Below are 15,572 nucleotides of genomic sequence, written 5' to 3'. Positions count from 1 at the left end.
GACGTAGTGTATTTAGACTTCCAGAAGGCATTCGACAAGGTGCCACATAAAAGATTATTACTTAAGATAAAAAATCACGGGATTGGGGGTAATATTCTGGCATGGGTGGAGGATTGGTTATCGAACAGGAAGCAGAGAGTTGGGATAAATGGTTCATTTTCGGACTGGCAACCAGTAACCAGTGGTGTTCCACAGGGGTCGGTGCTGGGTCCCCAACTCTTTACAATCTATATTAACGATTTGGAGGAGGGGACCGAGTGCAACATATCAAAATTTGCAGATGATACAAAGATGGGAGGGAAAGTAGAGAGTGAGGAGGACATAAAAAACCTGCAAGGGGATATAGACAGGCTGGGTGAGTGGGCGGAGATTTGGCAGATGCAATATAATATTGGAAAATGTGAGGTTATGCACTTTGGCAGGAAAAATCAGAGAGCAAGTTATTTTCTTAATGGCGAGAGACTGGAAAGTACTGCAGTACAAAGGGATCTGGGGGTCCTGGTGCAAGAAAATCAAAAAGTTGGTATGCAGGTGCAGCAGGTGATCAAGAAAGCCAACGGAATGTTGGCTTTTATTGCTAGGGGGATAGAATATAAAAACAAGGAGGTATTGCTGCAGTTATATAAGGTATTGGTGAGACCGCACCTGGAATACTGCATACAGTTTTGGTCTCCATACTTAAGAAAAGACATACTTGCTCTCGAGGCAGTACAAAGAAGGTTCACTCGGTTAATCCCGGGGATGAGGGGGCGGACATATGAGGAGAGGTTGAGTAGATTGGGACTCTACTCATTGGAGTTCAGAAGAATGAGAGGCGATCTTATTGAAACATATAAGATTGTGAAGGGTCTTGATCGGGTGGATGCAGTAAGGATGTTCCCAAAGATGGGTGAAACTAGAACTAGGGGGCATAATCTTAGAATAAGGGGCTGCTCTTTCAAAACTGAGATGAGGAGAAACTTCTTCACTCAGAGGGTGGTAGGTCTGTGGAATTTGCTGCCCCAGGAAGCTGTGGAAGCTACATCATTAGATAAATTTAAAACAGAAATAGACAGTTTCCTAGAAGTAAAGGGAATTAGGGGTTATGGGGAGCGGGCAGGAAATTGGACATGAAGCTGAGTTCGGATCGGTCAATGCCCTGTGGGTGGCGGAGAGGGCCCAGGGGCTATGTGGCCGGGTCCTGCTCCGACTTCTTGTGTTCTTTAGATTTGTGGTTGGGATCAGATCAGCCATGATCTTATTGAATGGCGGAGCAGGCTCGAGGGGCCGATTGGCCTACTCCTGCTCCAATTTCTTATGTTCTTATGTTCTTATGTTCTTATGTTCCTACCAAAATGTATCACTTCGCACTTCTCTGCATTATATTTCATCTGCCATGTGTCTGCCCATTTCACCTGTCTGTCTATGTCCTCTTGAAGTCTCCTTCATCATCGCTGGGTTAAAATCCTGGAACTCCCTTCCTAACAGCACTGTGGGAGAACCTTCACCACACAGACTGCAGCGGTTCAAGAAGGCGGCTCACCACCACCTTCTCAAGGACAATTAGGGATGGGCAATAAATGCTGGCCTTGCCAGTGACGCCCACATCCCATGAACGAATAAAAAAGAACTATCCTCCACATTGTTTACTACATTTCCAAGATTCATGTCATCTGCAGACTTTGAAATTATACCCTCTATACCCAAGTCCAGGTCATTAATATATATCAAAAAGAGCAGTGGTCCTGATACTGACCCCCCTGGGAAACAGTATATTTCCCTCTAGTCTGAAAAACAATTCACCACTACTCTCTGCTTTCTGTCCCTTAGCCAATTTTCTATCCACACTGCCAGTGTCCCTTTAACCCCATGGGCTTTAATTTTGCTAACAAGTCTATTATGTGGTAATTCACCAAATACCTTTTGAAAGTCCATATACACAACATCAACTGCACTACCCTCATCAACCCTCTCCGTCACTTCATCAAAGTACTCAATCAAGTTAGTCAAACACAATTTTCCTTTAACACTGTGCTGACTTTCAGTTATTAGCCCTTTTCCAAGTACCAATTAATTTTTTCCTGGATTATTGTCTCTAAAAGTTTCCCTACCACCAACATTAGGCTGACTGACCTGTAATTGTCGGGTTTATCCCCCACCCTTTTTTGAATGGGGTGTAACATTTGCAATTCTCCAGTCCTCCAGCACCCTCCCCATATATAAGTAGGATTGGAAGATTGTGGCCAGACCCTCCGCAATTTCCACCCTTACTTCCCTCAGTAATCTAGGATACATCCCATCTGGACCGGGTGACTTTTCTACTTTGAGTAGTGGCAATCTTTTATGTACCTCCTCTTTATCTATTTTTGTCCTCTCCAATATCGCTCCTACCTCCTCCTTTACTGCTACAATGGCAGCATCCTCTTCTCTAGTGAAGACCGATGCGAAGTATTCATTTAGTAACTCAGCCATGCCCTCTGCCTCCACAAGAAAATCTCCTGTTTTGTCCCTAATCGATCCCACCCTTCCTTTAACTACCCTTTTACTATTTATATGTTTATAAAAGACTTTTGGGTTCCCTTTTATGTTAACCACCAATCTATTCTCATTCTCTGTCTTTGCCCCTCATTCCCTTTTTTAGATCTCTGTACTTTCTGTATTCAGCCTGGTTCTCTACTGTATTATGAACCTTACATTTGTCATAAGCCTAATTTTTCTGTTTCATTTTAATCTCTATATCTTTAGTCATCCAGGGAGCTCCTGCTTTGGATGCCCTTCCTTTCCTCCTTGTGGGAATGTGTATCCTCTGTACCCAAACCAACTCCTCCTTGAAGGCCTCCCATTGTTCAATTACTGATTTGCCTGCCAATTTTTGATTCCAATCCACCTGGGCAAGATCCCTTTTTCACTCACTGAAATTAGTCCTCCTCCAGTTAAGCATTTCCACATTTGATTGGTCCATGTTCTTTTCCATAACTATTCTAAACTTAAAATGATATTATGATCACTGTTCCCCAAATGCTCCCCCACTGAACCATGCTCCACCTGCCCCATTTCATTCCCCTGAACTAGATACTTCCTGGTTGGGCTGGAAACACACTGTTCCAGAAAGTTCTCTTGAACACATTTCAGGAATTCCTCCTCCTCTTTGCCCTTTACACTGTTACTGTCCCAGTCTATATTGGGATAATTGAAGTCCCCCATTATCACTAATCTATAGTTCTTGCATCTTCCTGTAATTTGCCTGCAAATTTGCTCCTTTATCTCCTTCCCACTATTTGGTGGTCTATATTATACACCCAGTAGTGTATTACCTCCTCTATTGTTCCTTAATTCTACCCAAATAGATTCTGTCTTTGCCCCCTCAACTACATCATCCCGTTCCAGTGCTATAATAGTTTATTTGATCAGTATTGCCACCCTCTCCTTTCTTTCCTTCCCTATCTTTCCTGAATATCTTGTAGCCAGGAATATTAAGTGCCCAATCCTCCCCTTCTTTGAGCCAGGTCTCTGTTATTGCCGCTATATCATAGTTCCATGTGGCGACTTGTCCCTGCAGCTTACCAACCTTATTTACCATGCTACTTGCATTTACACACATTCACTCCAATCTCATCTTAGATTGCCTCGCATTTGCCCCCTGTCTGATCCCTCCTATTTCTGAACTATTCTTTACTCCAGTGCTACTTGTCCCTCCCAGTCCGCTGTGCCCCTTGTTTCTCCTCTCTAATGTTTGGTCTCAGCTCTGATGAGGTGCAACCTGTCCATCTTGAACAGATCCCTCCTGCCCCAGAACTGGTCCCAATGTCCTAGGAATCTGAAACCCTTTCTCCTGCACCATTGCTCTAGCCACACATTAACCTGTGTTATCCTACTATTCCTATACTCACTAGTGTGTGGCTCAGGGAGCAATCCAGAGATTATTACCTTTGAGGTCCTGCTTTTTAAATTCCTCCCTAGCTCCTGAATCTCTGACTGCAGGACCTCGACCCTTTTCCTTCCTATGTCATTGGTTCCCACATGGATCACGACTTCTGGCTGTTCCCCTTCCTCTCTCAATATGTTCTGCACCCTCTCAGTGATATCCTTTACCCTGGCACCAGGGAAGCAATACACCATGTGGGACTCACGATGATGGTTTCAGAAATGCCTGTCTATTCCCCTGACTATCGAATCCCCTACAACAACTGCATTTCTTTTGCCCCCCTGTGCCTTCAAGTCTCCCACGATGCTGTGGATTTGCTCCTGACTGCACTTACCCTCACTGATATTCAACACTGAATATCAGTTTGTGAGTGCCACACTCCCACGGGACTCCTGCACTGCCTGCCTGTTCCTCCTTGTCTGTCTGGTGGTCACCAACTCCCTCTCCGCCTGAACTCTCTGTAGCTGCGGGGTGACCACCTCCTGAAACGTGTTATCCACGAAACTCTCAGCTTCCTGTATGCACTGTAGTGACTCCAGCTGCCCCCAAGCTCAGAAACTCTGAGCTCGAGCTCGAGCTCGAGCAGTTGGCAACACTTCCTGCACATGAAGTGTTCTGGAGTTCCCACATGGCACAGGATGTGTATGTGATGGGCCCCAGTTGTCCATGTTAGTTACAGTTATTTAAACTTTGTTTAGCTTTAAGGCAATTTACCATTTATCTGACACTAAAATACTAACCACTAACCAACCACTAAAAAACACTAACCAATGAACTAAATACTTATTGACTTACCATTGGCTCTCCTCCTTGCCTTGTGACATCTGTTTTTGACTTATTCTTGATTTTTGATTCCTCGTGCGGCTCCCTTTATGCTCCGCTCGGTTTTAGTCTATCGTTCTTTGGTTTAAATCACTGAGCACCTCCTTCCCCGTCTATACCTAATTCCCACACTCACCAAATTCCCAGTTGAAAGTCCTCAATCTGTTCGCACTTCAGTCTGTTACAGCTTCACTCTTTGCCTTTTCCAATCTCTGTGCTCAAGTCTTCATAGATTGTAGTTGTTCTCCTGCGCTGTCTGTATGCCACAGCTGGAAATCTTCCGCTGACGCGAAACATGCTTTTACGTTTTAAAATTGCAGCCAATAGCGAAACGCACGTTTCTCTTATTGGTGGCTTCAGTTAGAGATGTAAAGCCCCCATTTTAGCCCCCTTTCTGCTAGCGACAGAGCCCTGTGTAATCTTAGGTCTTTCAAGGGTTTCCGGTTCTGCGTCTGCCTGTCGTAGGGTTGCCATCCCTCTCCTGGAGTCTCCTGCAATTAAAGATTCATCTGCTACATTAAAAAAAAAGTGCGCTTTAAAAAAAATTTCGTTGATTGATTTGTTTTAAAAATAGCGGTGATGGGGATGAAACGCTGTTTGACTGACAGTCGAGAATCACCCAATCGGGTAACGAAGAGTCTGTTGGCTTTCCAATTGGCCATGGGAAGGCGGAGCGGTTAGATGTGGGAGGTCATGTGATGAAATCTCCCAGGAGATCTCCAGCCAGAGTTGGCAACCCTAGCCTGGCGTCTGATGAAGAATGGCGCTGGGTGGAAATGTGAACGGTGCAGTGTGGGGGTGAAAGGCCCCTGTAGTGATGGCCTGCCCAAACCGGAACTGCAGCGTAAAAGCATCGAAAGAGCAAAGAGTTCTCAGTTTTAAATCTGACGGTTATCGTTGAGCTTTACTAAATATGAAAGCTGAAGATAATCTTGTCTGTGTTCATTTTGAAGCGGTGCCTTTGGCAGAAAGGCTGGAAAATTTCCTGTTGGCGTTTATTGCTAGGGGGATAGAATATAAAAACAGGGAGGTATTGCTGCAGTTATATAAGGTATTGGTGAGACCGCACCTGGAATACTGCATACAGTTTTGGTCTCCATACTTAAGAAAAGACACACTTGCTCTCGAGGCAGTACAAAGAAGGTTCACTCGGTTAATCCCGGGGATGAGGGGGCGGACATATGAGGAGAGGTTGAGTAGATTGGGACTCTACTCATTGGAGTTCAGAAGAATGAGAGGCGATCTTATTGAAACATATAAGATTGTGAAGGGGCATGATCGGGTGGATGCGGTAAGGATGTTCCCAAGGATGGGTGAAACAAGAACTAGGGGGCATAATCTTAGAATAAGGGGCTGCTCTTTCAAAACTGAGATGAGGAGAAACTTCTTCACTCAGAGGGTGGTAGGTCTGTGGAATTTGCTGCCCCACGAAGCTGTGGAAGCTACATCATTGAATAAATTTAAAACAGAAATAGACAGTTTCCTAGAAGTAAAGGGAATTAGGGGTTACGGGGAGCGGGCAGGAAATTGGACATGAATTTAGATTTGAGGTTAGGATCAGATCAGCCATGATCTTATTGAATGGTGGAGCAGGCTCGAAGGGCCGATTGGCCTACTCCTGCTCCTATTTCTTATGTTCTTATGTAATTTTGCTCAGCACTTCAATGTTGTCACTGCTTCGTTTAGGTTCATTTATCTAGTCTCCAGGAAGTTTTTTTTCCCGTTATCCGTCATATGTCGTCCCGTCTTTACTGAGTATTCCAGGGATTTTTTTTATTGTTTGTTTTCTCTGTCGAAGTATCTAGGCAAAGCAACCTTTAATCTTCATAGCTGGTTAAATGCAAGATGACTGATGAGTGCCTCAGCGCTCACCCTGCCCTCTCCCAATATTATATTCAAAGCCCTCCCTGGGATTTTGCTTGGCGTGATGCTTCTTGTTGGTCAGGCAGCCAAGATGGAGTTTGACAGCCACCCTGGGCAGGCAGTGCCTTCTGAGTCCATGTGTCATTTTTCCTTTTACATTCTCAATTGGATTCTCAATTTTGAAGGGAAGAGGCATCCCCAAGGCACGTGCTGCATAACTTTATAAAAACACTACAGTAAGCTGCCTCGATGGCTTGGCTGGCTAAAGCAGCGAGTCTTACAGACTGGAAGGTCTGCAGTTCGATCCCTGGTCTATCCTGAATTAGCTAATCTCAACTTGGGCAGCAGCTGAGGTACGACATTAATTGTTCCTGCTCCTGATCACCATCCAGTGACCCCTGTTGAATAGGTGTGTGGATGGTGGGTAAGGAAAGCATCAGGCTCAATTGTAATGTTCTACATGGTTGATGCTCACAATCCAGGCTCACATATAAAGAGTGGCGGTCACATGGGTGAGATACCAAGGTGTGATGACACCTGTTGAATGGTAGGTACCCCACTGAGAGCCAATACCTTCAGGATAGTAAGGGAAAAATGTGGGTGAACAATGGTGCTCAAAAATTCAAGATGTTGAAATTGGACCATGGAAATTTCACCAATAGAAAAATAATGTGTATTTATGTAACTTACGTGGCTAATAAAGCAGAGTGATGAGGCTAAAAACATCAATGCTGAAGTACTCAGCAGGTCAGGCAGCAATTGTGGGGAGAGAAACAGAGTTAATGGGGTCGATTTTAGCACCCGCGATCGGGTGCGTTCCTGGCGGGGGGGCTCCGAAAATCGGGGATTCCCAGGGCGGGTCGGGAGCCCGGCTCCAACCCGCCCACTTCTGGGTTTCCCACGGATGCGTTGACATGCGCGCGCAGCCCCCGCATGTGGGACTCCCGCCGGCAATTAAAGCCAGCGGGGTGCCACTTAATGTATTTATTTAGGTATTTCAGGTCGTTTACAGACCTGATTAACGAGATATTTCTGGAGGGTTGGGATTTTACAAACAACTGGGACTGTTTCCCATACTGGGGGAAACACTCCCAGTTCAAATGGACGTGTTGCAGCCATCAGCCTGTGGCAGCTGCAAAGGTGTGGGGGGAGACCCTCAATCATTGGACAAAGTTTGGCCTCCACCACCCTCCTCCTAACAATAAAATTCACAAACTTGCACACTTACCCCAGGGTCCAGAGACATGGACCTACCTTGTGGACTCCCTCAGATGTACATCTTCCGGATGGGGGCCGCCGTAGCTGCAGTCATGACCTCCTCGGAGGGCGAACAGCATCACCAGCCTTGCCGGCCATGCCGTCCACCTCTGACACGTGGAGCTCTACAACACAGTGCTGTGACACATCCACCTGCACAGCAGGAGGGAGGGCAACAGCAGAGAGAGATGCGTCGCAGAGGGCACTACCCTCGCCACAGGGTCCACAGACCTAGGCTCAGCTTCCTGGACCTCTCTGAGCAGCAGTGCACACGGAGGCTCAGAGTCACTCGACATGTAGTCGTGGACATCTGCAGCATCCTTCATGCCGAGCTGCTCCCGGCTGGCCCGAGCACCATCTTCTTACCTGTCGCTGTCAAAATCACCACTGCCCTCAAAAACTTCTCCTCCGCATCCTTCCAGGGTGCCACCGGGGACATCGCCGACGTCTCTCAGTCGTCTGCACAAAAGAGCCCTGCAAATACACCTACACCCACTCCGCAGTGACACAATGGGTGGCATCAGTTGTGGGTCTTCATTGTGATCGTCAGGAAAGGGCATTATTGCACAAACCAGACAAGATTCGCAAAGACGTGGCAGTAGTGGTGCCAATATAATATGTGATGTGAGTTGCTCAGAAATTAAATAGAAGTAAAAACCATGACAAACCCTCAAACACCCTTGTGCATCCCCTTCATGCTCACGACATGTTTGCCTTACGCTGCCTACTGCACATATGTGATGCATGCCCTGTGGCTGCAGCACAGGTAGTGGCAGGTTGAGTGAGGCTGACCGTGAAAGAGATGCATGAGAGGGTGAGTATGAGATAGAGCCATGAGATTGTATGAGGATTGGGTTGAGTGGTAGTGGCGGGATGAGTACTGGCGAGGTGAGTAAGTGCAGGTAAGATGAGGATGAGGTTTGAGTGGGTGTGACAGAGTAGTGTTGGCAGTGCAGAAGGAGATGTGGGGTGGGGGCGGTGATGTGGCAGATGGAGTGTGGGGGAATGAGTAAGTGTACTCACTTTGGCTGACCTACTGAGGTCATTGAAGCGCCTCCTGCACTGTATGCAGGTGGGCGATATGTTGGTGGTGCAGGTGACCTCCTTTGCCACCTTGAGCCAGGCCTTCCTGGTGGCAGAGGCAGGCCGCTTCCTCCCGCCCGCCGGGGGAAAGATCTCTGTCCTCCCCCTCCTCCTCACCCCATCCAATGAGAGCTGGAGTGAGGCATCATTAAACCTGGGAGCAGCCTTCCCCCTGGGCTGCTCCATGCTGTAATTTTTCCTATTACTTGCAGCATCTGTCAGTGGAGGACTGCCCCTTTAAATAGAGCTCCTCCAGCTGACAGACCTTACTGAGCATGCGCAGCCCGCCCGACGCGCAGACCGGCAGCGGGGAACTCGGAACAAGAGGTAAGTGGATCCAATTAGGCTACGATTGTGTTCGGGGCAGACCGATGTCACCGGGTGCAAAACCCACGCGCCCAATAGACCCCCCCACCGCGAACCCGCCGCCATGGTAACATCGGGCCCAATGTTTCAGGACTATGACCTTTCATCAGAACTGGAAGAAGTTGAAGATTAAACAGTTTTTAAACAAGTTCAGAGCCTGGGAAAGTCGGGGGGGGAAGGGAGGGGAAGAAAGAACAAAAGGGAAGGTCTGTGATAGGGTGGAGGGCAGGAGTGATTAAATGAGAAAAGGGATGATGATGCAAGACAAGGAGGGTGGGAATGGGACAAGTAAAGAAACAAAAGATGGGTCTAGAGGAGCTGTAAATGGCAACAGCAGAACCATTACCAGCACCTGCTGCCCGAAAAGAAGGGAGCAATGGTTATGATCTGAAGTTATTGAAATCAATGTTGAGTGTAATGAAGCTATTATTTTATTAATGTAGAATATCAAATTTATTCCACATTGAAGAGAATAGTCTGACTACTGGTACTTCTTCATGAGCCACTCAGAATGACTGCTGCATCCCTCAGATCGCTGATCCTCGTGTCTTGTTGAATCTCTGCTCCCTCTCTGAACTCACTGAGTCTCTACAGCCTTCCTTGAGTGCCTGATTCTCTGCTACCTCCATTAGGAGCCCCCTCCCCACGCCCGCACCGCCCTCGCCCCCATCCTCCCGCCCCCCCCCCCCCCCCCGCGTCCCCATCCTCTTCCCCCCACTCCGCCAATATTTATCCCTCAACCAACATAACTAAAAACAGATTATCTGGTCATTATCTCATTGCTGTTTGTGGGATCTTTCTGTGCACAAATTAGCTGCCGTGTTTCCTACATTACAACAGTGACTAAACTTCAAGAAGTATTTCATTGGCTGTAAAGCGCTTTGGGAGGTCCTGAGGTCATGGAAGGCTCTATATAATCTTTCTTCTTTCTTCTTTAGGTAACCTGATTGACCAGGATTGATATAATGATTATTCCAAATTTAAACTCAAGACTTTCTACAGAAGTTCATTGTATTGATGTATAACAGTGAGAAGCATTTTTAAAATTTAACTGGATAGTACCAGTTACACACTGCACACTTAACAGTAAATTACTGAGTGCCATTAACACCTCTGTAAATGCCGATCTAAATGGATCAGTTTAACACCTCATTAGTCACTGACTAACAGAATCTAGCCAGTGGAAATGTCATATCATGTAAATTCTGATTTGAACTCCTCTTATTACAAGTACAAACAATGTTTTTTTTTAATGAATAAATTAACTTTTGTTCTTCAGTGCACTTAATTCGTTTTTGTTATGATTAGGGCACTCTCCCAATGGCAAAGGATCCATAAGCAAACTGAGCCTCTTTATGACTGGGATAGAGTGCCTCAGGACTGATAATAATCCATTAACCACGGTATAATGCACCAGAGCTCATCTGGTATGCAAACCACATTCTCCTGCCTCTCCAAAAGTCAGTAAATATCATGCTGTCAGTCTGTTACATTCAGACAAAAAATAATAATCAGATTTATTTACAAATAAAATAATTACACAAGAGCAGTAAAGCTTGGCAGGTTACTGACGGTGCAAACACTTAGAAAACAGTAAAGTTGAATCAGCCTGTAAGGGTTTAAAATATCTTCCTCGGAATGTATACTTTCCACAAACTTGCTGATAGAAGGATCGTACAGAGTGTGCTCAACTCCAAAAATGATATGAAATTAAATTATGCTGAAATAAATTGAACACTGAACTCATGATATGAGAATAGTCTGCACTCTTTATTGCAGCCCAAAATGCCTCTGAATAAAGAGATGCCAATCAATCAAATCCAAAACACGATAGTGTATTCTGTGCAAGAATCACTTAATGAGAAGTAGTTGGTAACTGTTACAAGCCTCACATTTCGATGAAGTCTTTAACAAAGTATGCTCAGATTAGCACCTCAGAAAGTACTTCCACATCCTACCTGATCAAAAAAAATAGCCTGTATTCTCACAGTCAATCGTGTAGTTTAGTAAAGAAAGATAGCTTCCATCTTAACTCTTGTCAGCTCTGAAATTCATTTCTGTTGTCTATCTAAAGTTAAATAGGGGAAAAATATAGAAATCTTTCCTTGACACACAATGGAAGCTTTGCTTTTCTCACATTAATATCCACAAAACTGTTATCAAGCACATGTTCCGATGACGTGTGATGTCATCCACTTTGGGTCTGAGAATGACAAATCAGAATATTTTCTTAATGGTGATAAACTAGGAGCTGTGGAGGAGCGAAGGGATTTAGGTGTCCATGTGCACAGATCACTAAAAACTTCTTCATGGTTTCCCTGCCTTGTTTTCAACCTTACCATAAAGGGGTACCACGCCGTGGGCTGTGTGTGCCCTCATAGACAGTAAATCATCAAACTTCTATAGCTAACTCCCCCAGTAGCCGAGTGGGTAAATCCACCACCTAATGTTGTACGAATGGTTGATCTCCATATGTCATCTCATACCATCAGCAAGCTCATCTGATGATAGCTGATGTATCTGAAGAGATGATTAGTATTTCTATCTGACAATCCCAGCACATCACCATCACCAGAGAGCTTTATGTATAAGTTATGTACTGCACTCAGCAAATCATTTACATACAATAAAAATATGCCAAGGTAGAATCTCAGATTTCATTCTAAGCACAAGCAGTTGAGATGTTTTGGTATCCTTTTTATAATTATGTAATGTCAGATGAATTAATTTCAATTTTATTCTATCCCTATGAAAAAAAAAGAAAGACTTGCATTTATATAGCGCCTTTCACAACCTTAGGACTTTTTGAAGTGTAGTCACTGTTTCAATGTAGGCATCGTGGCCGTCAATTTGTGCACAGCAAGGTCCCACAAACAGCAATGTGATAATGACCAGATAATGTGTTTTAGTGATGTTGGTTGAGAGATAAATATTGGCCAGGACACCTGGGAGAACTCCCCTGCTCTTCTTCAAAATAGTACCATGAGATCTTTTATGTCCACCTGAGTGGGCAGACGGGGCCTTGTTTAACGTCTCATCTGAAAGATGGCACCTACGACAGTACAGCACTCCCTCAGTACTGCACTCGGAGTGTATGAAGGTGCTGACTCTTGCTGGGGCCAGGTTTACGGGTGTTGGTTGCCCACCAATACTTCGACAAGTGGCCATTCCTCATGTGCGAGTCTAGTCAGTATAATGGCCAGAGATTCACCTGGAGGAAGCATCACAGCCAGTCCAATCTTGTTCTCAGTCAACACATGCACCTTTTCTAGTGGGGTTACTGGATAGTGAGTGGAGTCAGGAACCCTGGCTGATTTTTTTCACCATTTGTAGTGCCCCAACTGCCCTAGGCCATTTCACAAAGCAGGAACTAATTTCTGATTTGTATCATTCAGTACAACACTAGGTGGTGAATTTACCTACTAGGCTGCTGGGGGAGCTAGCAATGGAATTTTGATGATTTACTATTGTGGTATCTTGCCACTTGAGAAAGGACATATGATATTATTAATCATGACACTTTAATACTAAACTTCAAAGACCTGCCAGGTTAGGTCTTATTCAAGCAATAATAGCTGAAGCACAGAAAAGATCAGATAGAGAGAAAAAATGAAGAGAAAAAAGTGTTGGCTCCTCAGGGCTTTCTCCATTGACAGGGCTTATTTTTATTGTATGTAAATGGTTTGCTGAGTGCAGTACATAACTTATACATAAAGCTCTCTGGCAATGGTGATGTGCTGTGTTTGTCAGATAGAAATACTAATCATCTCTTCAAATACATCAGCTATCATCAGCAGCGGTGTCAAGCTGACGGAGTACAAGCAAACTGATGTCAAATGTTAGCAAAACTTAGCAAGTGTGGGTTGGTTCTCGACCTGCGAAGCATGTGCCTCCGTCACTTCCCATTAATACTGAGGGACCAAACCATGGACAAAGCTCTGTGATCCCTTAAGTGTCAGCCTTGGCTCGCTGTTAGCACTCTTGCCTCTGAATTAGGAGTCGTGAGTTCGAGGAATCATAGAAGAATCATAGAATCATAGAAAATTTACGGTGCAGAAGGAGGCCATTCGGCCCATCGTGTCCGTGCCGGCCGAAAATGGGCCACCCAGCCTGATCCCACTTTCCAGCACTTGGTCCGTAGCCCTGTAGGTCACGGCACTTCAGGTGCACATCCAGATACTTTTTAAATGAGTTGAGGGTTTCTGCCTCTACCACCCTTTCAGGCAGTGAGTTCCAGACCCCCACCACACTCTGGGTGAAAAAATCTTTCCTCAGCTCCCCTCTAATCTTTCTACCAATCACTTTAAATCTATGCCCCCTGGTTATTGACCGCTCTTCTAAGGGAAATAGGTCCTTCCTATCCACTCTATCTAGGCCCTTCATAATTTTGTACACCTCAATTAAATCACCCCTCAGCCTCCTCTGTTCCAAACATAACAACCCCAGCCTATCCAATCTTTCCTCATAGCTAAAATTTTCCAGTCCTGACAACATCCTCGTAAATCTCCTCTGTACCCTCTCTAGTGCAATTATATCCTTCCTGTAATGTGGTGACCAGAACTGTACGCAGTACTCAAGCTGTGGCCCAACTAGTGTTTTATACAGTTCCAGCATAACCTCCCTGCTCTTATGTTCTATGCCTCGGCTAATAAAGGAAAGTATTCCATATGCCTTCTTAACCACCTTTTCTACCTGTCCTGCTACCTTCAGGGATCTGTGGACATGCACTCCAAGGTCCCTCACTTCCTCTACACCTTTCAGTATCCTCGCATTTATTGTGTATTCCCTTGCCTTGTTTGCCCTCCCCAAATGCATTACCTCACACTTCTCCGGATTGAATTCCATTTGCCACTTTTCTGCCCACTTGACCAGTCCATTGATATCTTCCTGCAGTCTACAGCTTTCCTCCTCACTATCAACCACACGGACAATTTTTGTATCATCTGCAAACTTCTTAATCATGCCCCCTACATTTAAGTCCAAATCATTAATATATATCACAAAAAAGCAAGGCTTTATATTCCAAGCTGGCACTTGAGTGCAGTACTGAGGGGATGCTGCACTGTCAAGGGTGCCGTCTTTCGGATGAGACGCTAAACCAAGGCTCTCAGTTGGATGCAGAAGATTCCATGGCGCTGTTTTTCCTGACAGCTGTACAGGTAGGAATGCAAACATTGTTTGTGGTGGCACCAGCTGCCATTTTGCCTGGCTGTGGGTTCCTTGTGGAGCCCAGTAATGTGGTTACTTGATGTCTGATCTGTACCAACCTTTCTAAGCCACCAGTGACGGTCCGATGGGTCAAAAAAGAAAGTGATGTTTCGAAGTCACAATTCAGCCACGTAGATGTAAGCTTGCACGTGTGCAGCTCTTTGTTGCTGCTAGTGAGATGGAATCCAACCGGCAATGTACCTGGAGCCTCGTGGTGCCTTTGAGTCTGTGAACGGGCGAATGACGCATTAACCTTACAGTGCTGCCGCAGATAGCAGCCCCAGTTACAGGGATGTACAATGAGGTAAAGAAACATAGCTCCTTCAATGCTAGTACTTCTGGAGCAGCCGAGAACCAACCAGAGGCAACAGCAATGTGAACGCTGCCTCTGGCGGTACCATTTTTCCTGGCCACAAGTGGTATTCCAGTAGGTAAACTGCATGGACCTTGTCCAAACATTTGAGGGAGGGTCACCGGCCAAATATTGGAAATAATGACCTTCAAACAAAACTGCACTCATGAACCAGGGAATCACTTCTGCTCAACATCATTTTGCAACATCAGTAGAAAATAAGTAGCGCCTTAAGTAAAAGCAAAATACTGCAGATGCTGGAAATCAGAAATAAAAACAGAAATCGCTGGAAATACTCGGCCGGTAAGGCAGCATCTATGGAGGAAGAAACAGAGTTAACGTTTCAGGTCGATGACCGTTTGTCAGAACTGGAAGAAGTTTGAGATTTAACAGTCTTTAAGCAAGTACAGAGCCAGGGAAAGTGGGGGGGGGGGAGCGGAGGAAAGAACAAAGGGGAAGGTCTCTGATAGGGTGGAGGACAAAAGTGATGAAATGAGAAAAGGGATGATGGTGCAAGAAAAAGGGGGTGATAATGAGACAAGTAAAGAAACAAAAGTTGGGTCTAGAGCAGATGTAAATGGTAACATCAGAACCATTACCAGCACCTGAAAAAATGGTAGCAGTGGTTATGATCTGAAGTTATTGAAATCAATGTTGAGTCCGGAAGGTTGTAAAGTGCCTAATCGAAAGATGAGGTGCTGTTCCTCGAGCTTCCAT

At 45.2% G+C, this 15,572-nt stretch overlaps 1 protein-coding gene across 1 annotated transcript in view; it reads left to right on the top strand.

Annotated features, from left to right (window-relative positions):
- The first annotated feature begins 9,204 nt into the window (after positions 1-9,204).
- The window catches only part of LOC137334471 (basic salivary proline-rich protein 3-like), a 29,787-nt gene continuing 23,419 nt past the window's right edge, over positions 9,205-15,572 (top strand). The window contains exons 1-2 of the mRNA XM_067999152.1: positions 9,205-9,256; positions 10,604-10,698. Coding sequence (XP_067855253.1) covers positions 9,205-9,256; positions 10,604-10,698 — 147 coding nt within the window. The remainder of the gene's footprint in view (positions 9,257-10,603; positions 10,699-15,572) is intronic.

Source organism: Heptranchias perlo, chromosome 18 (genome assembly GCF_035084215.1).
Source record: "Heptranchias perlo isolate sHepPer1 chromosome 18, sHepPer1.hap1, whole genome shotgun sequence".
Taxonomy (NCBI): domain Eukaryota; kingdom Metazoa; phylum Chordata; class Chondrichthyes; order Hexanchiformes; family Hexanchidae; genus Heptranchias; species Heptranchias perlo.
This window is presented reverse-complemented; position numbering and strand designations above follow the sequence as displayed.